Genomic DNA, 27,317 nt, shown 5'->3' on the forward strand with positions numbered 1-27,317 from the left:
ATGCGAGTTGCAGTTTGAATTTAAGAATAAAATTACAGATTATTCTAATATGCCTTATTCATTTGGCTAGTTATAGTATAGCAATCTTCACATGTCTTGTGCATAAAATTTGGACCGAAGTAATTTGGCCAGATATGGAACCAAATGCAGGGTTCTAATCCAGAGAATCTTAAAAAAAATTTTTTTGGACCACCCTAGTATTCTGGTGGTGGATCCTTCATATCTCTGCTCACCACAGTGTCTTGAGGAATACTGACGGGTTCCTCCTGTCATCCCCATTTTTAGCTTACTGGCCGACAGGCCGTAAGCTATTGTCGTCATGCGGTGTCCGTCATCGTCATCATCTGTCGTCCATTCTTCTCCGAAACTATAATTCCGATTGACTTCAAACTTGGTATACAGCTTCTTTATGATGATGTCAACAAAAGTTTGTGAAATTATTTGGATCCGGATCTGATTTTGGATTTGGTGCCACTTTGAAACATTTTCCCATTATAACAGATAGGAAGTGGATTGATCCAATAAATCAGTAAGTATCAATGATATCAAGTTGGAATTTGAATTTTTACAGATCTGATTGGAATATGACCAAAACATGGGCTATTTCTGTAATATAATAAATACACATAACTGGGTGATAATAAATGGCATCTGGATACATTTCCCGAAGCTTTTCATTTGGCCGGTAAGCTACAGGGCCATTGGTCCTATTTTTTATATATCCTACCAGGCTGCTCTGGAGCCACATGTGGCTCTTTTATCCTTCTGCTGCGGCTCCCTGTGGCTTTGGAAAATTAATACTGGGTATTTAATTGAAATTTATTTTATTTTAGTTTGTTAGTTTTTTAAATGTAATTCTAATGTAATTGTAATTCATGAGGAAAATGGTGATATTAGGTATTACAGGTATTATCTCCTGTTGCACAGCAAAGTCTGGTCGCTGTCCAGAGGGGAGGTGCTGAAATGCTTTGCCACATGTCTGCAAGAGGTGAAAAGAGGTCATCCAGAACATGTCAAATACATCTACATACGTCAATATGTGTTGGAGATTAGTTCAATATAAGTTATGCATAGGTTCAAATCACATTACTCCTATGTTAGAAATAAGTTTTGGATACGATAGACATTATCTTGATATATTTTGACTTATTATCCGTTCTAAGGTTTAATGGCATTTCAATAAATTTCAGTGAGGAAATTTTTAATGCATTCATTCCGTGAGCTTGGTCACAGAACAAATTAAACTCGTAAGTCAAGGTACCACCATATCTGCAATGTTTCATGAGTCTAGCCCCCGCCCCCCCCATGTCAAAATAAATAAATAACCATTGACTTTGAGCTGAGTGCTCCAGGAAGATAAAAATGCTAAATAATTTTGTTATTTTAAGATTGATTTCTGCAGTACTCTATACCATGAATGAGCTTTAAAAAAAAAAAAAAAAAAAAAAAAAAAGGAAAAGCTGCAGCAGAGCAAGTGCATTATTCTTCAGCTATGCAATATTCTCAAGCAATGCAATCTGACTGCCAATAAGGGCCTGGTAAACCCATACCTTTCTTTCTTTTCTCCATTTAAGCACCTAGCTGTTAGCCAGGCAAGCTCTTTCCCCTGCTATAAATCTTTTTGCTAAACTAAGCTAATAACCCCCTGGCTCTAGCTCTGTAACTCAGACAAGAGTGGTATCAATCTTCTTATCTCACTCCAGCAGAGAAAGCAAAATAAAATCCTAAAATACATTTAAGCACTGTGAACAATAATAAACGACAATTACATTTCCACTTTTGCTAGCGCTAGTTGGTAATGAGTAATATTAAAACTGAAATATAGTTATTATAAAGTGTTACTAGCTTCACAGTATGGCACACACTGCTGGTTTTGTTCACTGTATCCACTGCTATTTTATCTGTTTTGTGTCTCCTCTAATGCGACCACTCCAGTAATGAAAATGCACACAAAGACAGACTTTGCGGGTGCTGTCCAAGAAATATTAGGTATAGTTACTGCACAGATACTAACAACTGCACTGCAAGTCTGTGTGTCTCCTTTCATTCCTACTTCCATTTCTCTCTCCTGCTGGAAAAATCACAGAATTAGGGCATTTTTGGATAACATGTCAAATAAGCAGATTGGACTTTTCCCATGTTTAATCTCTCTGGTGTAGTGCGCTTCTGTCAATGATGTCTAAAACAATTCATTATTAAATAAATACTAGCGCTAATCTGCCACATCTTTTCTCTTTTTCCTCTGAGACAATGCTGATATCTAACCTTGTTTACTGCCCTGTCACGGTTGATTTATGGTTTCTGTTTAGTAATGTCTTTATGCAGTTAATTTGCTTGCTGCCTTTTTTTTGCCTAATCAGCCCTCACAAATTTCTGTTCAGCAGGCAAGGTGCACATTGCTGATACCTAACAGTGCGTTTCTTTGACCACGTTTCATGTATCAGGCGGAGCACACAGTATAATGGTGATTTATTTTGCATGATTTATGATCACTTTTTTTGCATAGAATGAGATCTTCTTTTCGAGAGGTGCAGTCACTTTGCTTCCCATGCATGCTTGCTTGTAGCTTCCTGCTGCTTGTCTGATACCAGTGAATGCTCTACTGTGTTCGTATGTGGACATGGCTCCTTCTGCTGTAGGACTTTGCCCTTTTTGCGTTTCTGCGGAGGTAAGATTTACTATCACATCAGTGCTGTATTCTGCACATTCCCAAGATTACACTTAAACCAGTGAAGCAGTAAGATAAAGACATTTACACACAGATAGGTGTTTTTTACAGCGTCATTAAATGTAAAAGTAAATGAGTATGAGTCAGTTTAATTGTCGTATTACTTGCTTTCTGTAGCCGGAAGGCCAGCCTAAAGGACAAGGTGTTCCCCAGTCCTTCCAAGGCTCCGGTGGCTAAGGGGAAGGCTCAGTCTCCGGGGGCAGAGGACGGGGCAGAGGGCAGCCCCAGCAAAGTCACCAAGAGCTGGAGCTTCACCGAGAAAAACCGAGGGCCAAAGCATGCCTTCAGGGTCCGCGGCAGCACCTCACGACAAAACTCTGAGGGTGAGGGGACATCACATAGTGCAGAACGTCTGACCTTATTATGAGTGAAAAAGAATCAATTAGAGCTGGAATGATGAGCTTCTGAAGAACGGCAAGCCGCACTAGGAATAATAGTACCTTTTTTTTAAAGCAAGCACTTTTCATTTTTAAGTAAAATGTAAACAATGCAGAAAATCTCTGAAACATCTTAACCCATTAAGGACCCAGTGCTACTTTGGTGGCAGTTCCAAATTTTTTCTCTCTATTTAACCTTTCTTAAGTAATTTATCACCATTTATGATGTTATTATCCTCTTTAATTTGGATTTTTTTTCCACTGACAATCGGATATTTTCCTATAATTTACTGTTTATGTAGATGTTCGTAAAAGCTCAGATTAAATTTGAATGTTAAATCAAAAAAGAGAAAACTGAAGAAAAAGTGACTTTTCAAGCAAAGATATTGATACATAAATGTAAAAACAAGGGTCTCCAGCCACTGTCATTTATCAAATTACTTGGATTTTACTGGTGAATTAAAGTTGTAGAAGATAATGGTGTTTCCACGTTCACTACAGAGCCTCTGAACGTCCAAATGAGCTGTTTCTGATGGCCATGAAAAGATAGCCTGTATTTTACCTCAATTATTTACATGGATTGATTGGTTTCGTGGTTCAGAAATTATTAAACATTATATTAGTAGATGATTTTGGTTCCCAGTGACTGTTTGGGTCTTTGAAGGTTAGCTGTAAAATCTGTATGACATACTGTACCAACATAGTACAAGTAAATCCAGATTGGTATTTAACAACAGGTGCATGAGATGTAGACAACATAAAAACCTGTTATACCATAATTCAGCAGACTTGCAGAAGTGGACTCAATGTTTTATCCAATATTTTGACCGGATCCTACTGAAGAAATTAAAGCTGCTATGTGTACAACTTGCTTTAATATCCTTAGTGCCAGCTAGTGGTAGAATTGTGAAAGACAGGTCAATAAATCCTTCTAAAGTACTATTCAGCCTGGATTAGTTTTACATGGGCATGTGGGTAATGCTACTTTATCACAGGACAGTAATATTAATGGCAAATTCGCAAAAGATAAGAAATATCAGCAAAACTACCACAAGTGGGAGGGGTAAATCCATTTAGGCACTACCGTCCCCTCCAGTCGTCAAGTGCGTATGACGTTGCTTTCCAATTAGGCTTGAGTGTCCAAAATAAAGCCTGGCTTGGGCCACATATTTCTGTCCGAACCCGACCTGTGCCTGACACAGTTGCGTCCGAACCCGACCCGAACTAGACAGATATGTCAATGTTTGTGTCTGAACCCGATCATTTAAATCCAGTTGTTCCCATATTCCTATTATAGATTGTCATTAAATTTACTCGTTTACACATTTGTGGTATGTGAACAGTTCCTTTATTAAATGACTACATGTGCAACAAATGCTTTGCCACTACAGAAACAAAACATAAGGCTCGGGGTAACACAAGGTTTCACACACACTTGTCCGAGGTGAACAAGTGTTTCTCCAAGAGCCTCTATGCTTGAAAATCCTCGGAAAACCACTTGTAAACAGGATATGACAAAATATCTACACACATATTAACTACTGGTCTATGCTCACAGGATTAGTATTACCTGGGGTCATTTTCCCGGACCCTTTTACAGGAGGTAAAAGTCGTGGTAATCTTTACTGACATTATTTGGTAATAATTACTGACATAGTACATTCGGACGGGACCTAAATCTCTGGCAATTATTAATTTACCCCACGTACCTATGTAAAACTAATCCCGTCCGAATAGGGCTTAAGACTCAACCTGTTCACACTGATTGTTAACGGCAACAAATGGACCTGTAAACATTCTACACATAGAAGCTTAATTTAAACAAATAAAATGAGCTAAACAAAACTGATAAAACTAGACTAAATAAAGTGATTTTGTTAGCTTTGAGATCACTGATACTTTATTGTTTATTATACTGTAAAAAGTGAGAATAGGCTGAATGAATAGTTTGGTGGTTTATAAGTAAATGCAACATTTACTTGATAACACAATAAAGTTATTTATTTATCTTTTTGATTAAATTTTTACAGTTTCAGTAGAAAAATTCAAATACTGAGTGACTTTGATGAAAGAGTAAAGAAAGAGAATTATTTCAGTTATCTTATACTCACTTTCTGTTGACTGTTGCTGTAAATCTCAAACAATGAAAGATGTTACTGAGTAGAGTGGGATTAAAAAAAGTAAAGCTAAAATTCTAGTAGATCTATCAAAGTAAAGTAGATATTTAAATCTAATGATACTTTAATAAATATTGAACAAATTTGATTCTCTTGTTTCTTGTGAAATTAATGTCATCATATAAAAAATGTATTTACTATTAACCTTTAAAAATTAATTCATTTAATATATTTGCGATTTTGCAGCTTAAAACCCTCTCAGTAATATCGTGTGTTATTCTGATGTCCTGATTTTTTGAAGTAACCAATGGCCATGTGTTTTACGATGTTATTACCACTGAGCATCTGTAATGATATTTTGACTGTACATGGGCAGTAATAGCCATGCAGGTTGTAAACTATAATTTGCTCATATATAGAATGTTTATAAAAGATGATGATACTCTTGGTCACACTAAACCCAACACGTCAAAACTGTGTGATGAGGCTCGAGGTTCATTGTTTTAGATGTTGGTGTCCAGTCATCATTTATTTCTATGACAAACCAAATGCATCCATATGTCATCCAGGCCTCTGTATCACTATCAGCAAATATACTTCTCTCTCTCACCATTTCTTTGCCTTTTTGTTAAACAATTTAAAACAATTCTCATTAGTTGTTTTTCTCCCTCCGCTTCATGGCATGTTAAAGTGCTGATTGAAATGCAGGATGAAGACTTTGGACGGAAGAGTTCTCCAGGTTAGACAAGTCACCATGACATGTCTTTAGTTTAAATTCTATACAATGTTTAAGTGTACATTTGTACTTTAATATATATATTCTATGTTAAATTTATTAACTAATATGCAGTTGGTAAGTGTAAATGTAAGAGAAGCAAGAACAGCCCTTTCAAACATGACCCAGAACACACTCAGTGGACTCCACAAGATCTCATGTTTGGAAATGATTTGTCTGCCATTACCATCCGGCTAGAATCCATAACAAATCTTTCCCCATGTCTTTCCTCTCTCTCTCTCTTTGCAGCAATTGAAGGTTTAATAAGTAAGACACTGGGATATTTTGTTGGTTGTTGGGGAAAAAAATCAAAAGAGAACTCAGCTGCACTGGTCGGGGAAACATGCATGCTGAAATCTGCCGAGATTTGTTCACTTGACACGAACCCCTTTTTTTATTTGGATTTTTCTTATATGAGTTCTTCCCGTGACTGAAGGCTCTGAAGCATGACTGTAGCTGACAGTAAGCATGTCATTATTTAACTATGTTAATAACCTAAGAACATCATGCACATGGTTATTTGCATTTATGTATAGTAGTTGAGGGCTAAGCTAACAGTGGGTTCAAGTCAAGTGGTGCAGAGAATAACAAAATTTACCCAAAGGCAAAATGCCCAAAAGTCCCGCTTCACGTTGCATGAAGACACCTCACTTTCCCTACCAGATTCTCATTTAATTTTTTATCAGTTGTTATTAGACCTTTGCCTGTTCGCATTATGCTTCTAAACCTGGAAATCAGCCTTCTGGCTAAGCCAAACCACGCTAGCTAACATACTAATCTAGATTGTAATTGTAATTGGTGGTGGGAAGAGAGTACTTCTTCATTTGAGTAAAGCTTTATCCCATCAGCACTATCCTTCAATTCTGCACCAAGTCCTTTTCTTTATGTTGTTCCACAAAGCCCGCTCACAACGCTCACAACTAGCTACGTAACTGGCTTGAAAATCAACTTGATAAATGAATTATGCACTTTCAGAGTTAAAAGCAATATTTCTGCTTTGCTTCTGCTGTTGACACTGAGTGTGGGAGTTAATGGAATATTCTTTAAAAGTGCCTCTGTGTTTATTTCTGTAGAGGCCAGCCTTCCAGGAGAGGAGATTGGTGATGATAAGAGTTGCCACTGTGAGTTTCTCACTCAAGAATTACCACCTGGATTGAAGGTTACAATAAGGGCAATCTGGTAAGAATTTGTTGTAATGTGACATTTTTATGGCTCTGCAGTTTTTCTTTGACCCATGGAGACAGAATAGTGTATGTGTATAACCTTCTCTTTAATCTATTTATGAGCATCTATCATGAAATAAATTAATGTAACAGTTTGCAGTGTGACCTCCATATTGCAGTACATTTTAGATCTTAAAGAGAAGTCACTTTGACTTAAAAATGTCTTTTAGCTACTTTATTCCTCTTTTTTAATGCATCACTCAGTCTGAATCTGCTGTGTTAGGTACACTGCTAGTACTCCAAAAATGCCATTCAACATGGCAGTCCCATAAACATTCATTATGATAAGGGATATGTACCCCAGACAGTAACAATAATTAATAGAAAACCTTACTACCAATACTCCTAATACCTCCATATATAAATAACTACTTTAATGCTGCAATGTGTAAGACTGACACATGCTGGTATGCTTACATTTTGTTTGTTTCAGAGTTTTTATGTGCAGGGAACCGGTGGTTTTCTGTATCCATTGCCATGCTAGTACCTGATAGTATTACACACAGTTGTTGCTACAGAAGAGCAGATGAGAAATGTATTTATTTATTTATTTTTTTAACAATCATAGACTGTACGCAAGAGGTGTACAGAGCCACCATGATGTCCCTCATAACATTCTGAAGCTAGGACTTTATGTTTTGACCATCGCCATCATGGCCTTTTGTCGCTAGAAGTGATAATATTTGTTTAAATGTTCAAACTCAAACGTATTAACCACAACTACAGTCTGTCAGGGAAAAAAACATGTTATTCAATAAACAGAGGGTTCAAAACTTCAGCTGAGCAGGGAAGTACGATGTTAATCACATCTATAAGTCAAGCCCAACGGGCAGACGATAAAACCAAACAATGGTTTACAAAAGTATTTATAAAAGGATCAATAATAGTATTACTTATTAGAGACCAGGCTCCTTAAAAATGTTTGGCCTTTGCGTTTGTAAAGAGAAGTTCAGTGTACGTCTGTGGGAATCAGGCCTTTTGAAGGGTGTATCTAGTGGCTGTCTGTGGTACTGTGCTTTACGATACCTTGCACTGGCTTCAATTTCAAGTGGCTGTGGTGTTCCCTTGGCTACAATCCATTTACACATTTGAAATAAAAATCAGTTAATGTAATTAATGCCTGTAATTTCTTCACATGTTGCACTGTTTAATGCTGTATACTGTATAAGCATATTAGTCATAATGTAATTTCTGTGAAAATAAAAATAATTCAAGTTATGAGTGAATGACCTTTTTAGGCAGTTGAAGCAGTCATAGTATTCAGATTTGCTGTGTTGAGTTCACATGTGAAAACACTGTCATCCCTCAGCATCATGAAGTTCCTGGTGTCAAAGAGGAGGTTCAAAGAGAGCTTGCGGCCGTATGATGTCATGGATGTGATTGAGCAGTACTCTGCAGGTCACCTGGACATGCTGTCTCGTATTAAGAACCTACAGTCCAGGCAAGTGCATGTCCCCTACACAACATGTTTGATGCTGTTTACAGTCATTTTCAGGTCGTCCGGCTCATCAGTGGCTTATTCATAAGAATAAAGGTTACCATGAAGGACAGATAGAAGCATTTTGGTGTTTGGGATTCTGACTAGTGAGTTTTACCCATTTAATCACAACAGAGATGTGATTCAGTGCTGTGTTTGGGGTCTCTCTGGATACACACATGTTGTGATTGATCATTGATTTGCCTGTTTCATTTGTCAAGCTCCATGTGTTGTATTCAGATCTCTGTTTCAGATCACTCACCTTCTTCTTAATAGCAAAGTACAACTCACTTTGGCTCTGAATGTGTCACTGATTCATTTTAGATATATAACATATTGTGTAATTGTTGTTCCTCCTGCAAATCTGCCTCCTCACATTTTGATCCCCTCAGGTCTAACACGCAGAATATATTCCAACTGTAATATATGCACACTTTCCATCCACTGAGCAAGTCAGACCCCACTGTATGTCTCGTGTGTGGAATATATTGAAACTTGTTTTCCATAGCTGATGTGATTCCCACGTTGCTTCATTTTGCATTGCACTCATATCGTCTCTGTGTGCCTTGCCAGGATAGATATGATTGTGGGGCCCCCTCCCCCATCAACACCTCGCCATAAGAAGTCCACTGAAGGTCCTAGGTTAGGTTAATAGACTGCACCTTTAGTATGACCATTTACCAGCATTATGCTCCTTACTCATAATCTGAATATTAAGTAGCTACATTATTATGTTGATGGAACCCCTTTTGAGCTTAAGCCACTTGACCTGTCTCATTGAGCTAGATAATACATGAGAGGACGCAGTGGCCAATATATAATGTGTCTTTGGGCTGGATCCAAAAACTGTACTTTCTGTATTAATTCCAATGAATCAGCTGTAGTCTGTGCGTCACTTTCATTTCCAGCTTTCATCAGCTGTTGTCAAAAAAATGCCCCCCCGAAAACATGAGACATCCTGCAGCTATTTCACTGATTGTTAATGAGCCACGTCATATGGCCTCGCTCAACAGGGGTTCAGCAGTGCAAGATGCTTGCTCTCACACTGGAGAGACAGAGGGAGAGCTCCCCTAGTCGGATGCAATGGAAATGAAGCATGAAGCACCACAAAAGCATGCAAAGTGATGCATTTTGGCCCCACACAAAATGTCCCCTCTTTTCACACATTATTCCAGTAATGACTGCTCAATCTCATTCTGCATGCTTCCACATCATTCACCAGTCCATCTGAAATGAAGTTCCAGGAAATGCTCCTTTTCTTAGTGTTACACCATCTTCCATATATTCTAAAACATTGATAATAAGTCTCATATTTTTTTAACTTCCATGTTAAGATCATTCACATTATAGTGTCATGATCTTTTTAAGTTTACAAAACTGGTCGGAACCATTTTTTGTAAAACTTGGATGTTATTTTCTTAAACGGTAGAGTGGACCAGATAGTTGGTAAAGGTCCCAAACCTGAAGGAGAGCCTGCAGATGACCAGAGCATGATGGGACGTCTGGTCAAAGTGGAAAAACAGGTATGACAGGGTAAAGATTGTTAGAAATGTCTCGACAGTATGTGTATGGTTTCCAGGAAGCACTGTATTATTATTGTCTATATTATAAAAGCCAAGTGGCCTCTATGTGCATGTGTCTCTGGATTCATAAAAAGTGTGGAAGAGCTGACTACTGCAGTTTGGTATACTTAAGTATTTTTGGTCAAGGAAAAGACTAGTGCAAAGGGCAAGTTTAATACGAGCAAAATTTCGGGAGATATTAGTAATTTTGGAATACAATAACCTTACAATCACGTTGCTATACCCAGAACACTTTGACGGTGACTGCTGGACAAATGCGGCACAGCACGCACAAATACACAACTGCAAAGAAACTACCACACCAACAACTTGTGGATCCCCATGTGTCAACGCGTTAGTTTGGTATATGTTGCTCCTGTTTTTCAGATGACTGTTGCCATTATAACATACAGTAAAGTTCTGTTCAAAGTTCTTCCAGCCTGTACAAACTGCTGACACATTGATGAAACACTGTGTATTGTAAATCAGACTTTTCATTATAGTTTGGTTCTTGCCCTGTAGTCTATGTCAGTCTGGCCCACTACATTGCTATAGGAAAAAATTGTATTCTCCAATATTTATATATGTCGAGGCCCAAAACGGAATCTGGCCTGATTCAGAATTGGGCTGGCCCAGAATGGAATTCTATTCTAGGCCGGCCTAGAATGGAATCCTGCTGCTATAATGCTATTTTTTTTACCATGTTTAATGCAAATGATCCATAATTCCATAATTTGTCATAATTTTACATTTTCAGTCTTACATACCTTGAGTAACTATTGTCAATTTCAGTCGATTTCACTGTACCATATATTGGTGGGGAGTACCACTAGGTTCTATTTGTAAATAAAGTGTATTATAGTTTACAATTAAAATGTTTTTTGTTTCATTTTTTTTTCACATATTTGCAAATTCCATGTATTGATTTTTGTAATAATTTAGATCATTTGCATTAAACATGGCATAAAAATAACATTATAGCAGCAGGATTCCATTCTAGGCCGGCCTAGAATAGAATTCCATTCTGGGCTGGCCCGATTCTGAATCGGGCCAGATTCCGTTTTGGGCCTCGACATATATAAGCATTATATTAATTAATATTATTATAAAAGACTATTATGAGTCCGCACTTTTTCAAGCAATTCCTAGAGACAGAGCGAAATACTGGACTCTTGGTTAGAATTAATGTTTTATAAAGAAAAACTTTTGACTCTGCATGTTGCCGAAATGCAAAAAGCATCTTACATTATACTGTTTATTGAGATCAGGATGTCCCTCCTTAGACCACTATTGGCAGGTAGTGCAGACCAGAAACACCCAATGGGACCTGCAATTTTGGTGATGCTCCAACCCAGTCATTTGGCTCTTGTCTAAGTCATACAGATCTATACACTGCCCATTTTACCTGTTTCCAAAACATCAACTTCTGTTGGGTTTCTGTAAATTGGCTTAGAGTCTGGTTTTGACCAACTCTATATATAAAGTGTCATGAGATAACTTTTTTGTTGTGATCTGGCACTATATAAATAAAATTTGATTGATTGAGTGATTTGATTGGTTTTCCCCTGTAAGTCGCATTGGAAAAAAACATCCGCCAAATGCATAAACATGATCAACTTCAAGGACTCAGTGGTCACTTTCTGCCTACAGCCATTTGTCCCACCCACTGAACGGTGTCATGGCAACATAATTATCAACATTATTACCACTTCATCTGTCAGTGGTCAGAATGTTATGGCTGATCTGTGTACGATGAGCTGCTCATTATTCTGACATAGACACAAAGAGGTGCAGGACTATTGATTAAATATATCAATATCAAAGTCAGAGCTGCAACTATTGATTATTTTTGTAATCAATTAATCTAACGATTATTGTCTTCAATTCAGTTTGATTAAATGATTATTTGAATAGGTGAAAAAAATGTGAAAATGTGAAAATGTAAAAATGTGAAAAAGACACATGCGAAAATGACGAACAACTTTTCCTTTATTCCAGAACCAGCTGAAACAACAATTTAAAAAAATTATAGAAGTATAAGGATATGAAAAAATAATCTATACAGAAATAACAACAACAAACAACTCAAATGACATCTACAAACAATATATGCACTGTAGTCTTCAACACATTTGTATCCAACTTACAAACAATTTAAGATGGAACTAACATACAACTTTGTGTTGATCCTGGCGTCATGTGTATCACAATAAGCGTCCATGTGAAACACAACAGCGGAAAGCGAAATTAAGAAAACAAAGCTTCAATTCAGGTAAACAAATGATTTTTTTTAATCATTTCGAGTGTCAGCTGGAGTTCAGTTTCAGCTCTAATGAAAATAAAAGAGTACTTCTAAAAATGTGTTCATTTGAAAATCTAAAATGTACATTCTTTTATTTATTTCTTTTACTTTTATTTTTGTTTAGTGTTTGTAGTATGTGTAAGTTCTGTGTCTTTTCTTTGTCCTTGTAGGTCCTCTGTATGGACAGGAAACTAGATTTCCTGGTTAATGTGTATGTGCAGCGTATGGGCATCCCTCGCTCTGAAACAGAGGCCTTTTTCAACTCCAAAGAGCCGTATCCAGCCCCACCTTACCACAGCCCAGAGGAAAGCAAGGAGGAGAAGGAGGGAAAGGAGGGGGTGAAGGAGGAAAAGGAGGTGAAGACATGTTCAGCAGGAGAAGTCCTGTGCTCAGATGCCTCCTTGGAAAAGAAGGATCCTTTACTGGGTCGGTCGGTGCCGAGGTCAGTGGGTACTCCATCCGGCAGCCACAGCCGGCCCTCGACCTCCTGGCAGCACCAGCTGCAGCATCCACTCAGCCAACCTGCCTGGAACAGCAGTGTGGCTAACACCCCTTCACCGGTGGGAGGCAGCGGAGACCACTCCCCCACCCTGTTCCGTCTCCCCCCTCCACCCGCTCCAGTTCATGACCGTTCCTCATCCGGTCCAGGTGGCAGTGGTCGAGACAGCGGCTCCCAGAGCAGGAGGCGCCACAGGAGGCAGCAGTGTCAGCAGGACGCCACCGCCGTGGAGAGCGACACATCCCTCTCCATTCCATCTGTTGACCACGAGGAGCTGGAGCGCTCCTTCAGCGGCTTCAGCATCTCCCAGGCCAAGGAGGACTTCTTTGGGCCATCTTTCTTTACTGGCTCAGGAGGAGGGGGAGGAGGAGGAGGAGCTGGAGCTGGGACTGAAGCTGCAGCTGGACCTTCGCTCTGCGTCAGGGTCAGACCGTTCATAGCAGAGGGCGAATCAGACACAGACTCTGACTTGTACGCTCCCTCACCTCTGTCCTTCACTGGAGAGGTCTCATGTGGGGAGAGGGGCTGGCCCGGACTCAAATAGTCCAGACAAGACCACTCTGACTGGCTAAGCAGATCCTGGTGAAAAGGGATCAGGGCTTCAGGTGCCAACAAGAGTCCTGTCACGAGACCTTGTGCAACCCCAATAGGATGACTAGGATTAGTGGTTTATTACAGAAGACAGTGAAGACTTGTCCTCACCCTTTATCAACTTTTCCATTTCTGGTGTAACCCTTTACAAGCAATGCTTACCTACAGTGCATTGTACTCATGATGTAGATTAACATAAGTAGATAGAAAGGAAACTGAGTTCAGATTGGGATATGTTTGGTTTTATTTAATATTGCTGAAGAAATTGACTTGATTCTCAAAATCTAAATGAGTGTGTGTATCTGTATACAGCACTTAACAGTAAAATAAGTGCTTTCTCTATTTCTGCAGTGTGTGTATGTCACCACTTTTCTTTTAAACAATGACCACCATAAAACACCCAAAAACATAGTGGGAGTAAGCAATGCAAGATTGTTCCAGTTTTCCCATGAGCCCGTTTTCCCGTATCTCAATAACATCTATACCTTTGAATGACCTGAGGTGTAATGATGCCAAAACCATAGCTATGATAATCAATTAGATTCTTGTAGAGTAAAAAAAAAAAAAAGCTTGCTTTCCAGCGTCATTAATTCAGCCTGATGTTACTACAGAAGAAGTCCCTTTGAAATATAGCAGATACCTCACCAGTGAACGTCCCGCATGGCATGTTAAAAGATTGATTTAAATACCATGTTCAGCAGGCTAAAACACCAACATCTACAGGCAAAAATTCAGCAGAAAAACTCCACAAGTGTTTTTCTTCTATCCAGACAAATAGAACGGAAATGTGCAAGCATGACTGGTTCAAGCTGTAATGTGTTCATTTCTGTAAGGGGCTTTGCTTGAACACCGATCATGTAAATGGCTTGCTAATTTTAATGGCTCTTCTTTTCTGGGTAAATATGTTGTTAAATTCTGTACACGTTGAATGCAAATGCAGATGTAATGCCATGTATTACATAATGAGCTTAAAAGGACATTAGCTCACAGATTTTGTAATGTTCTCTGTCTTGTATTAGGATGGAGTAAAGCATATTGGATCTTTGGTTTTTTTGCATATGTTGCTCAGACTTGATGGTTTTGTAAAGCCTGCGGTGCATATGCCAGTTGTTTAGAGTCCCTGCTGCTATGTCAGTCCTGCACTAAATGAGGTAATGCAATAAAGAGCAAACAAGGCAATCAACAACCATCATCCTTTGCAAACGCTAACACACACTTTTGTTTCACCACCACAATCATTGCTTTTTATTTCAGTATCTTAAAAACTACTTCAGTTTTCAAACATTTCATGAAAGTAGTGCAATGTTTTCAAGTATATAGGTGGTTCTGTGGTCTGAGAGCTCAATGCATGGATTCCATACAGTAAAGACATCAGAAGCATGAACACTTTAAACTAATCTGAATCATAGCAAACCATGTCCTACATGATTCTATCATTATGACCAAGATATTTACATTTATAGAGACAAATTATTTATTAGATACACATGATTCATATTTTTCAAAAAAGACGAAACAAAACCTTACTGGCATGTTTTCTACAACCCAGTAAAAGGGCCTGTTTGGTTTTACATGACTAAAAAACTAATTGTTGAACACCATCATGTAATTGCACCTTCCTCTTCTTCAATAATAAAACTTTGTACATCACCAAAAAGGAATGCTTTGGTCTTCTTTTTTTTAATATATTAAGCATATGATGTGTGTGTATAAGAAATGCACAAAAGTACCATGGTTTGGACTGCTGTTTTGAAGTCAGTAGTTTGTAGCTCTTTGGATCCAGAAGTGACCATATTTGGAGAAAAGGGGTGGGGCTGCAGGATTGTGAGGGGCGATCAGTAAGCTAATGCTAAGTGCTAGCTTACTGACACAGTAAATTGGTAAACTTTATCAAACATTTTTGCCATAAAGTCATTTTACAGTCTTGTTGGAGTAAATTATCTATCATTACCTAAGTCAAGTCATCTGTCACAAAAAAAAAAAAAAAAATTATTCATTAAACAGGAGCTCTGGATCTTTAAGAAGTGATGCCTGTTGCACCTGTGAGTCACATCTCAACAAAAGCCCAACACAACAGATGTCAAACACTTCTATTTACTCAAAAATCTCATTAATGGGCATCACAGCATCACAGACTGCATCGTGGCTAACATAAATATCTGTGTGGATACCAGTATCCCTTCCAGACCAGTATGGTTCTAACCAAACACCAAGCCTTGAATCACCAGTGACCTGAAGGAGTGGTTTAACAGGATCAAAAGCCTTCAGGGCTGGTAACAAGGAAGAAAAGAGGAGGATAGAGCAGGACCTGAAGGTGAAACTGAGAAAAAAATCATGCGGGAAGATGCTGTAAGACAAATTTGAGTAGAACAACATCAGTCAATCAATCAATCAAATTTTATTTATCGCGCCAAATCATAACAAAAGTTATCTCATGACACTTTACATACTGAGTTAGTCAAAGCCAGACTCTAAACCGATTTACAGAAACCCATCAGAATCCTCCAGGAGCAAACACTTGTGACTGGTGACAGTGGAGAGGAAAAACTTCCTTTCATCAGGGATGTGTGGATTGGCATGGAGCAGATCCCAGGCAGTGCTGGCCACCCCTCAGTGAGGTAAGTACATATTGGCTGTCCTAAAAGTTTCTGGAAGTTGTACATACATTACGTGCATACATTTTTAATAACTGTGTAGTAGTATTTTATCATTACGTGTCTATATAACTTAGCACCTTACATTAGATTCTTGTCCTGAGCCTAAATGCAACGAAATTTCATTCTGCATACACTTTGGGCATACCTGAATGACAATAAAGTTTGTCTAAGTTTAAGGAAAGTAGCTGTTGTCTGTCCCAAAAGTTTCTGGAAGTTGCTGTTCATACTCTCTTACACCCCCCCACTCTTGTTTAGCATTTCATCTCATTTCATCATTTCATGAACACAAGATATAATGGAAAGGCTTATGAAGCCAAGCACCTCTTGGCTGTTTGGTTTCATGTTAATGTAAGGCGCCGGGTTCTTCACTCAAACAAAACAGTTTATGACAAACATGATCAGCTGATTGAACATTAAGAATCTGACTCTGCAGATTCATAACCCCTGTGTTCATATTATCTTATAATGGAAAAGTTATTGTATCAGCCAACATTATTTTTTTATGCAAGTGTAAAAGACAAAAAGACTAAATGGCATCTTCACCACATTTTTGGTTTGCACTATGCAGTAGTTGTGAGATCAATAGTAGTGTTTCCAAATCCTCAGTAAGGAAAGTATCTATTGTCTGTCCTACAGTCACTAGAAGTTGTTAAATGACATCATCACCCAATTTGCATAATTGGAAATGTGCAGGTAATTGCATCGCACAAGAAAGGAGTAACATTGTGGGTGAGTATGAAAACACCCTAAATATGTTTAGAACTACAAATGAACTGTTCTCTGTCAGTTCTTGTTTTTTTAATGTCCCAACTCCAACCCTCCTCCTTTGTCCAGGCTAGAGTGACCCAAAAGAAACACTCTGGAGGAGTTACTTTAGTTAGTTATATGTTTGATTTTTAGCTTCATTTTCTTCAAAGTCAAGTCAAAGTCAGCTTTATTGTCAGTTTTTGTCACATGTGCATCGTATACAAAAAACAGAAATTACAAGACTCTAAGGACCCACGGTGCAAAGTGAACATAGAAAAAAATTAAGTTTTTCAGTTTAGTGTGGATGTCCTGATGAGGGGGGGCGCGTCTCTTCTCAGGTTGTGGAGGAGGTACAGGTGTTGCTTAGCCTTCTTGGCCAGCGCTGCAGTGTTGTTAGTCCAGGAGACGTCCTCATTGACGTGCACACCTAGGAACTTGGTGTTGCTCACCCTCTCCAGCAGCACTGTTGATGGTCTGAGCAGCATGCTGGGTGTATGCTCTCCTGAGTTTCACAAATCTGAATCTCTTTCATCTTGTCGACATTCAAAGAGAGATTGTTGTCTCTGTACCATGTGGCCAGGTGGCTCACCTCACTCCTGTAGTTCATCTCATCACCGTTGCTGATGAAACCCACCACGGTCGTGTCATCCACAAACTTGATGAAGAGGTTGGAACTGTGTCTCGGTGTGCAGTCGTGGGGTCAGCAGAGTGAAGAGGAGGGGGCTTAACACACTTGGGGGGTCCCTGTGCTCACCATGATGGTGCTGGATCAGTGGCGGCTGCTCGTCCTTCAGACGGGGAAGCTCATTGTCGGCTTACATAAAAAAAAAAATAAAACAAAAACAAAATTGTCAGGTTATTTAAACATAAATTCGGCCCTCCGTTCCTATTTAAGAAAATGCTCAGTGACCTTATCGTACCAAGTAGGCGTCTTTTCCAGGGACTGGACCAGTGTCCTCTCAATGTCCAGCAGAGCTGGGCTGCTTAGATTGCCTTGGCCCATTGTGTTGTGGGTGTAAGACTTCAGCCTTTTTAAACAAGAGATGCTCCTTTCACTCCGACCTAGCCGACAGTTTGACTGATTTAACTATCTACAAAACGATATTAAACTCGAACAAGAAATGATTAAATTTCGTAACTGAAACAAGAAAACACTGAAATTATGGTAAATTGAAACAAGGAAGTCCAATGAGTGTGTTTTATTTACAGTGCAAGAAATGAACGAGTAATTTCGTAGTGGTTTCTCTGATTTCACAGCAGAATGTGTGACGGTATTAAACTGAACTGTGTCAGTGAAGGAGTAGATCTCAAAATAGCTGTCAATCAAACGGGATTCAGCCTTTCGACTGATCATCCAGTCAGCACGTGGGATTCTGGCGCCCAGCCCAGCCGAGCTCCGCCCACAGCTCCATTCACCCCCAGAGACGCCCGGCGTCCGGGGCAGGACAACATCGTGGCATTTATCCAATTATCGTCCAGTTTTGAGGCAATGAAAAAAACTGTTCCACTCAGTCCCATTGAAGCCCAGAGACGCCCGGCGTCTATGGACAAATGCACTGAGCAGAGATCGAATGAGAAAACAGCGCAACAGGAATGTATGAGAAGTGAACAACATTGCGTTTGTTGATTTGTGATAAAGCTGATTCTGAACGAACTCATCTGTGAGATGAACGTGTTCTAACACATTTGTAGTCAATAAAATGTCAACACAACCAAACATATTTAACCATTTAATTTTCGTAATTTTAGGGAAGCCGGGCTTCCCTTGCAGTCTATGAGAAATCACCACTGTGCTGGATGTGTTGCTGCTGACCCGTACTGCTTGAGGTCTTCCTGTCTTCAGTTTGGCTTGGTTTTTAACCTTACGGTCCACTTAAGAAACTACAACAAGTCAAGGTAAAACATGAACATTTTTAACCACAACATTTTAAATTTTCAGTATAAATTAACTATTTAAATGGACCAGGAACAGACAACAGAGAAAACTGGATAGATTTGTCTCTAGTTATTTTTTTTAATTATCTAGAAGGGTCTGAAAAATCCCTAAATGTATCAACAAAGTGGCTAAGTTAGAAACACTTACTTTTACAGCTGGACAGACAGACCGTCTTTTTCCGACAGAGACAATGAAAATCATTTTGTGTCATTTAGAGGGAAAATGTGTGTTTTAGTGTTTGAGTCACTTTACAAAAGTTGCTTAAACTTTCCAAGTAAATATTTAAAGTTGCTAAAAAGTTGCAAGGATAATCTGAATAGTTGTTAAGTCTAGCAACAGAAGGAATAAGTTGGCATCAATAGTACCAGGCTTCAATAGGAAGGGCTGTCAGAATCAGTGAGCAGAATTTGTTTTTCAGTAGATTCAACATAGGACTTCCTGATGGATCCTTTTCTTCACGCCATCTTGAACAACGAACCCACTTCAACCTCACCATCTCTTCTGTCTGCTGACCCAAACCCCCACCACATTCTCACCCGGATGGTTGTGGCAGCACTGTGAGGATCATGTTTTTTGATTCCTGCAGTTACCCTTTTCAACTTCTAGTACAACACAGAGTCATACCACCTGCATCTGATGACTTTGCTTCGGTGGGGTGCATTAGAGTTGGACAGGAATCAGAATACAGGGGAGTGCTGGATGGACTGGTGCAGATAGGTGCTATCTATCTATCTATCTATCTATCTATCTATCTATCTATCTATCTATCTATCTATCTATCTATCTATCTATCTATCTATCTATCTATCTATCTATCTATCTATCTATCTATCTATCTATCTATCTATCTATCTATCTATCTATCTATCTATCTATCTGTCTGTCTGTCTGTCTGTCTGTCTGTCTGTCTGTCTGTCTGTCTGTCTGTCTGTCTGTCTGTCTGTCTGTCATCCATCCATCCATCCAGTTCCAAGCAAAGCACTAAATAGACCAACACAAACTTCACTCAAATATGAATTTTTGCATATTTTATGGTAGTTTTATTCGACCCTAATTACCGTTTCTATATTTTATTGTATATTTTATTCTTTATCTTTCTTATATTTTATTCTTTATCTTTCTTTCTAAACCGAGACCCAGGTAAGTATATTTCATTCTATCATGTACCACTGATCGAATGTCAATAACACTGAGTCTGAGTCTGAGTGAGAAGTGTGGGTGATAAAAACAGCATGATGCAATACTGATCTCATAGCTCTAGATGGCAGTCAAGAGCTTTATTTTAGTCAGATCAAAGGCAGATGCTGGTTACAGGGATTTGTTACCATTAAGTCTCAAGTTCATCACTGACATTGGCAACAGATGTGGTTTTACAAGGCATGGAATGACTTTCATGAGCAAGGATAAAATTTTACTAAATAAAGTCCACACAGATTTTGCTCAATGAATGTTAATGTTTAACAAGAAGATGACCAAGTCCTTGTTCCAAAGTTTGAGGTCTACCATATTTTTTAAACACTTCTAAGTACCTTAAATGAAATGAATTCAGGAAAATACACCAACACTGAAGGAATCTAAAGGATTTAAGAAGAATCAGATACAGTTGAAGGTAAAACTAAGCCTGGACTGAATATCACAGTGTGAACAGATTGATAATAAACCATTGTTTGTTTACTGTTCAGTGCAGTTTCATCAGACTCAAGCTCACACAAGTTTCCACAAGTTTTTTTTTTTTCCAATAAGGTGAGCACAGAAAAGGAACTTGACTGTGTTTTGTTTTGACCATGGGGACAATAAGCAGATGAATCCAAAACCTGAGGCTTTAGATTGTTTCAAAACACATACAGAGGTTATAAACCTGGTGTTATTTTGTAAAAGTTGGAAGTACGCTAAAGCTTTGAGCTTTCTCCCAAAACTTCAGGGTTATTGTAGTTAAAAAAAAAAAAAAAAGATGAAAAAAAAAACCTAAACTAAAACTACAAGAGCAACATGTTTTTTCACAATATGGGAGCTTAGTATGTGTATCGTAGTTTGAGTATGATTAGTATGACTAGTTTCAAACTTGCAGATTATACTGCTCATCTCCCATTCCTCTCCCACTCGGACCCCCCACGGATATCCCCTCTGGTCCACAGACAAACACTGAGGAGACAGCAAAGTACCTTATCACTGAATGCCACTATACAATACAACTGTAGGAACATCGTGGTGGACTCCATGAAAGCAGACCACGTCCATGTGTAGCTATAAACAGCTTATTCTGAGGCAACAAAAACACAACCATGTACATTGATTATACACTCTCACAAAGTTTGTTAAACAAACAACTAAATACTAAAGATTTTCAATCAGCAATAAAATAAAAAAAATTCATTCAACAAAATGCATGCAAACAACCTGTCGACTACAAATTAGTCATCAACTAATTTTGCCATTGACTATTTGTCAATTAGTCAACTAGTTGTTTCAGCCCTGTTGCAGCCCTACTGTGGTTCACAAGAGAAGCAGAATTAAATATCACAAAAAAATAAGTTAAGTAAGTTCAAATAACTGATCAAAATGTATGTTGTCAAATTAAAAAAATAAATAATAAAAAAAATTAAAACTAAAAAAACCAGGCACGTGAAGGTCTGGCTAAAGGTAGAGCAGAAGAGGTGCAACAAGTCCACATCAACGTACTTTTTACTGACATTTCTTTTGCCCAGAGATCCTTCCTTCTTTCCTTCTTTCCTTCTTTCTGTCTTTCCTTCCTTCCTTTAGCACTACTGTTCATTTCTTTTCCACTCCACCACCACACAATTCCAGTTGTGCCATCTGTGAAGATGCATGGTGATTGCCTGTGGATGAGGACAGAACACATTTTCAATTTAATTTTAAGTATATAGTGCAGTCTGCACTAATACAACACCCTGTGTCCTTTGACCATCACCTCACATGCTCTATCTTTTCTTGAGACTGTGAGTGAAAAACTATTAAAAGATGTGAAAACCACTGCAGGTATGATCATGTTGAGAGGTGCAGAGACAGGTGCAGATGAAACTATATATAATGGCCCCTACATGACTTGCTAATTAAGTATTTTAACAATCTAAGACAAATATTTATCTTTTGTGCAAAATTACATTTTGACAAACACCATATGTGTACTTGATCACATGATTAAAAAAGGATGAGAAATGGTTGGTCCTACCATTGACTACTGTTCAACTGGACTTCATTTCTCACTAGGTACATGATGAATTATAATCAAACTAGAAGCACTCGGAGAGCACAGACCTCCGCCAAGGCTGATCAGTGGCCCCCTCCCGTGGGCCCCCCCACCCCCGATCACCACCAAAATTTAATCATCTCTTCCTTATCCCATTTCCAACAAACCCTGAAAATTTCATCCAAATCTGTCCATAACTTTTTGAGTTATGTTGCACACTAACGGACAGACAAACAAACAAACAAACAAACAAACAAACAGACAAACAAACAAACAAACCCTGGCAAAAACATAACCTCCTTGGCGGAGGTAATCAGATGACTTTTAACGGAGCAAGAATTTTTAAAAACATTTCTCCCTTGTTTACAAATGGGGAACTTTCACAATTCCGGATTTAAAAAAAAAATCTTCCTGACCTGACCTTTGACCTGGAATGGCCAAAATAGAATTATCTGTAGCTGAATGTCTTCAGGAGCTCACACAAAAGAAAAATCAGAGGGATTTGTCCATAGCTGTGGGTGTTAGTTGAACAGATGAACAAACACCCAAACAGTAAAAACACAAGCTCCTTGATGTCCTTGAGGTAATGAAACATTGAAACAGTAATTGTAATTAAGGAACATAGTCCAGAGTCTATCAATCCATAGCACATCCCTTTCTGTTTCTGCATAGTGTTGTGTCAGCAAAAAGCTGGATGTATTTATTGCTATTGTCTGACACAATTTATTTAACAACCTATTTAACATCCTTTGACGATTGTCAGGGAAACACTACAGGAGCTTCGCGGCGGTACACACTCAACCCTGGGTCAGCCAATTTGTTAAGTGTTGTGAGGCCCTGATTTTAGTTGAAAGGGTGATACAAATAGGAATTGATTGGCTCATTAATAAAAGTCAGATGATGGCGACACAGCAGCTAAGGCTTTTTTACTCTCTGCAGCACCTGGGGAATTGACAAACCAAAGCACTGAAGAGAGGACAAACAACCAGCACAGAAACACATTTGGAGCTCTGTCTATATGACTCTGAATGCTTCTCAGTGATCAGAAAGGAAAGTGCAAGTGTGCAACAGCAGTAGGACTTATTACTATAGTTGTAGGACTTACTACTATAGATGTCTATGCATGGGTCAGCATCAATATATAAAGCCTTAAGAACAATTTTTTGTTTTGTCTGTTTTGCTGTTTCTTCTTGTTTTGTCTATTGTGTTGATTTCATCTTGTGTTTTTCTTTCTTATTGTTTTAATCTTATTTTGTCTGTTTTGTTGTTTTCATCTTGTTTTGTGTATTTTGTTGTTTTCATCTGCAATAAAATGAGATGAAAAAACAGACAAAATAACGTAAAATCTAAAAAGAACAAAGAAGATGAAAACAAAACAGACAAAACAAGATAAAAAATTAAAAAGAAAGAAGATAAAAATTTCATTGGCAAATTTGACCTTATGATGGTTAGTAAAATACCTTGACAGTCGTTTGTGTACATGATGTAAAGGAGTGATCAAAGTACATAGCCTTGTGGAGATCCACTTGATGTTCATGATGTGGATATGTGTTCATTCACTCTCACTTTTTGAGTCCTGTCAGTAAGGAAGTCCAAAATCCAACCCACTATGTTGCAGTCCAGTTTGAAATGTTCTGTGAGCTTATTTATTTTAGATAGGGCTAGAATGCAGACGAGAAGTCCACAAATATTAGTCTAACATGGTTTTTTCCCTACTCTAAATGCTTATTGTTGAGGAGGTTGACAGTGGCATCCTGCACACCCCCCCCATGAGTGCGATATGCAAATTGTAGGGGATCCAGGAGATGTTCAATTTTACCCAACAGTTCCTTTTTCATCAGTTTTTGAGCTTTGCTATTTTTGCAGGTGGTGAAGTTACATTGCAGTGTTATCAAACACTGATGATTGTTATGCAGAGTAGGGTTTCTGACCTTTATTTAGGCCAGATGAAATATTAGACTCACCTATTAGTTTAATGGACACCATTCAACAGCATCTCAAAGAGCCCCATTGCATTAATACAACACAGGTGGCATGAGGCTGTGCAGTCATTGGAGGACTGAAGGTTCATCTCGGTGTCCTGCAGCCAATCAGGACTGTTTTTATTTTTATTTTTAACTTATCATTAGCCTCATAGCAGAATTGCCTAAGTCATACACTGTGTGGACAAAAGTATTGGGACACGTTGAATTCAGGTGTTTCTTTTCTTACAGGGGTTTGGCCTACAAAACAATAATGCCAAATGTCATAATACATATATTGGGATAAATATCATTGCATTGCATTGGTTAGTTTGGTTTAAATTGTTATCTTTGTTTCCAAAATGCCTCAGAGATGGATTTTACTCCACTTCTCTCTCTACATTGATTTTTGTTTGTTTGTTTGTTTTTATCTATGACTATGATTTTGAATGTTCTACCTTTAAATTTCTAAACTATTTTTTATGCTCTGACTATAAATAAAAAATTTTCTACTACAACTATCTACTTTCTTCACATTTAACTTAAAAATCTTCCATTAAACTTTAAGGAAATATTGATGTTTATAAATTATATGGACAAAAATATTGTGACACATCATGGCTACAGCTGTAAGATGTCCTATTCATGCTGATTTGACATATAAACATCAATATTAATAATCAATATGATATTTATCCCAATATAAATCTATATTATGACATTTGCCATTATTGTTTTGTAGCCCAGACCCCTGATAGAAAAGAAACACCTGAATTCAACGTGTCCCAATACTTTTGTCCAAATAGTGCATGACTTAGGTAATTATGCTATGTGGCTAACATTGCGTTATTTAATCATTTTAACTGGGTTGCCTGGCGGCCTTAATGAGATACAGATACTTTCATGACTCCAGAATGAACATAAAGTCAATAATTAACCTCTGTCAGACATCACAGGTAACAAAGTTCAGTCCTGTTCAGCCTCTAACACCAATGTTTAGTCTGATCAGCCTCAGGGTATTAAATAAGGACTTTGATTTAACAGAATGTGAGGCCAAACACCTCTTGGCTGTTTGGCTTCATGTTAATTTAAGGCTCTGGGTTCATAGTCAGGTGGAATACAGCTTATGACAAACATCATCAGCTGATTAAACAATAAGAATCTGACTCTGCAGCCAAATTCATAACTACTGTGTTCATATTCTCTTATAATGGAAAGGCTTTTGTATCGGACAGATTATTTTTTTATGCAGGAGTAAAAGACTAAGTAGCATCTTCACCACATGTTTTGTTTACTGTAGTTGTGAGATCGATAGCAGTGTTTCCATCTCCTCAGTAAGGAAAGTATCTATTGTCTGTCCCAAAAGTTGCTAGAAGTTGCTAAATGATGTCATCACATAATTTGCATAATGTGCATATAATTATAATGAACGATGTAGGAGAGAGGAATAGCATCACGGGAGAGACAGAAAGTGAGTATAAAAACACCCTAAATATGATTAGAACTACAAATGATCTATACTTATATTTATATTTATTTGTTTAGTTTTTAAGCTTCATTTTCTTCAGTTTAGTTTGTTTTTTAACCTTACGATCCACTTAGGAGACTACAACAAGTCACAGTAAACATGGAAATTTTTAATGACAACATTTTTAATTTTCAGTCTTTATTCAGTTCAGTTCAATTCAATTTTATTTATTAAAGACATTTCATGCACATGGTAGACTCAATGTGCTTCACAACAGGTATATAACATAGCTACAGTAAAAAACAATAAAAAAAAAGAGTACAAGTGCAATCATATATGCACACATTTAAACTCACAGATGTGCACATACCCACACAACCACATATGCACACATGCACTCACACAACTCAACAGAACACTGTCGAAAAAAAGACACATTTTTAATCTGTTTTTAGAAATGGCTACTGATGTGGCATGTCTGACTGTATCAGGCAGGGTGTTCCATTTTTGTGGGGCATATACACTAAAAGCTGCCTCCCCTTTCTTGGATCTGGTGTTAGGGATGAGTAAGTTGCCGTTGCCTGTTGGCCAAAATGTTCTTGCTGGGGTGTAATTGATGAGCATATCTGTGATTTACTGAGGTGCAAGGCCATGTAGTGCTTTGTAAATCAGGAGCAGGATTTTGAAATCGATCTTGTTTGAACGGGTAACCAGCGTAGAGATTTAAGAACAGGTATGATGTGTTGATATTTCTTGGTACCAGTGAGAATACGTTGTAACCTCTGAATACTTGATTTTGGGAGTCCAGTGAATAAACCATTACAGTACTCTAGTCTGCTTCTTATTTCTATTCAGATCAGTGCTTTGTTTTAGACAAAGAATGATACATGTTTTCATATCAGAGTCTCCAATAACACCAGAAAATGTTGATAGATTCGCTGCTATTTGCTTTTTTGATCAAGAGTCTCCAGAGGTCTGAAAAATCACTAAATATAGCCGACCAACAAAGTGGCTAAGATGAAAACAGTGACTTTTACAGATAGACAGACAGACCTTGTGTTTTTGTCACTGTGGCATAGAAAATCATTTTGTGTCATTTAGAGGGAAAACGTGTGTGTTTTAGTGTTTGAGTCACTTTACAAGTTTGTTAAAGTTTCCACACAAATTTTAAAAGTTGCTAAATTTGTTGGTAGTTGCTTTTTGAAAAAAGTTGTTTGGATTGTCTGAAAAGTTGCTAAATCTAGCAACAAAAGGGATAAGTTGGCATCAATGACAGATAGGACTGTAGAATATTAACATATTTCAGGAAACAAGCGTAGTTATTTTGAAACTACAGTGAGTCAACCACATCTAAAAATATAGTCATCTTAACAACAGCTTTACGACATAAAGCTAGTTATTGCACGTGGTCTCCATCTCCATGTCTTTGCACATGGCTCTCACTTAAATCTAATGTCAGAATTAATTAAAAATAATAATGTCAGTGCTTTTTGAAGCTGGAGACAGCAGAAAAATTTACATGCATACTAATATTAAAGTACGAGTCTTTATTAGTCTGAAGTTGACAGTATTTTCAGTTTGGGTAATCTGGAAGAGGCATTTTCCCATTCAGATGTGGATACGCTTTTACTATTTCAGTTCTATGAGGATTAATTGGATCTGTAGACAGCACATTCTGCATGTAATTTC

The 27,317-nt window shown here is 38.0% G+C and overlaps 1 protein-coding gene and 1 long non-coding RNA gene across 5 annotated transcripts in view; both read left to right on the top strand.

The window, feature by feature from the left end:
- Nucleotides 1–14,940, top strand: part of kcnq2a (potassium voltage-gated channel, KQT-like subfamily, member 2a) — a 48,244-nt gene extending 33,304 nt beyond the window's left edge. Inside the window, exons 11-17 of one of the 4 annotated variants that reach the window (XM_030139481.1) lie at nucleotides 2,846–3,051; nucleotides 5,914–5,961; nucleotides 6,247–6,264; nucleotides 7,071–7,176; nucleotides 8,530–8,661; nucleotides 10,127–10,220; nucleotides 12,732–14,940. In XM_030139481.1, the coding sequence (XP_029995341.1) occupies nucleotides 2,846–3,051; nucleotides 5,914–5,961; nucleotides 6,247–6,264; nucleotides 7,071–7,176; nucleotides 8,530–8,661; nucleotides 10,127–10,220; nucleotides 12,732–13,604 (1,477 nt within the window). In that variant the 3' untranslated portion in view covers nucleotides 13,605–14,940. The remainder of the gene's footprint in view (nucleotides 1–2,845; nucleotides 3,052–5,913; nucleotides 5,962–6,246; nucleotides 6,265–7,070; nucleotides 7,177–8,529; nucleotides 8,662–10,126; nucleotides 10,221–12,731) is intronic. The other 3 variants (XM_030139482.1, XM_030139483.1, XM_030139484.1) reach the window with 3 other exon arrangements.
- Nucleotides 14,941–19,207: 4,267 nt separating this feature from the next.
- LOC115422918 (uncharacterized) lies at nucleotides 19,208–26,893 on the top strand. Its single transcript, XR_003935893.1, has 3 exons — nucleotides 19,208–19,247; nucleotides 19,280–19,289; nucleotides 26,782–26,893. It is a non-coding gene; the product is annotated as an uncharacterized LOC115422918 (long non-coding RNA).
- Nucleotides 26,894–27,317: the final 424 nt, after the last annotated feature.

This window comes from Sphaeramia orbicularis, chromosome 7 (assembly GCF_902148855.1).
Source record: "Sphaeramia orbicularis chromosome 7, fSphaOr1.1, whole genome shotgun sequence".
NCBI classification, from domain to species: Eukaryota; Metazoa; Chordata; class Actinopteri; order Kurtiformes; family Apogonidae; genus Sphaeramia; species Sphaeramia orbicularis.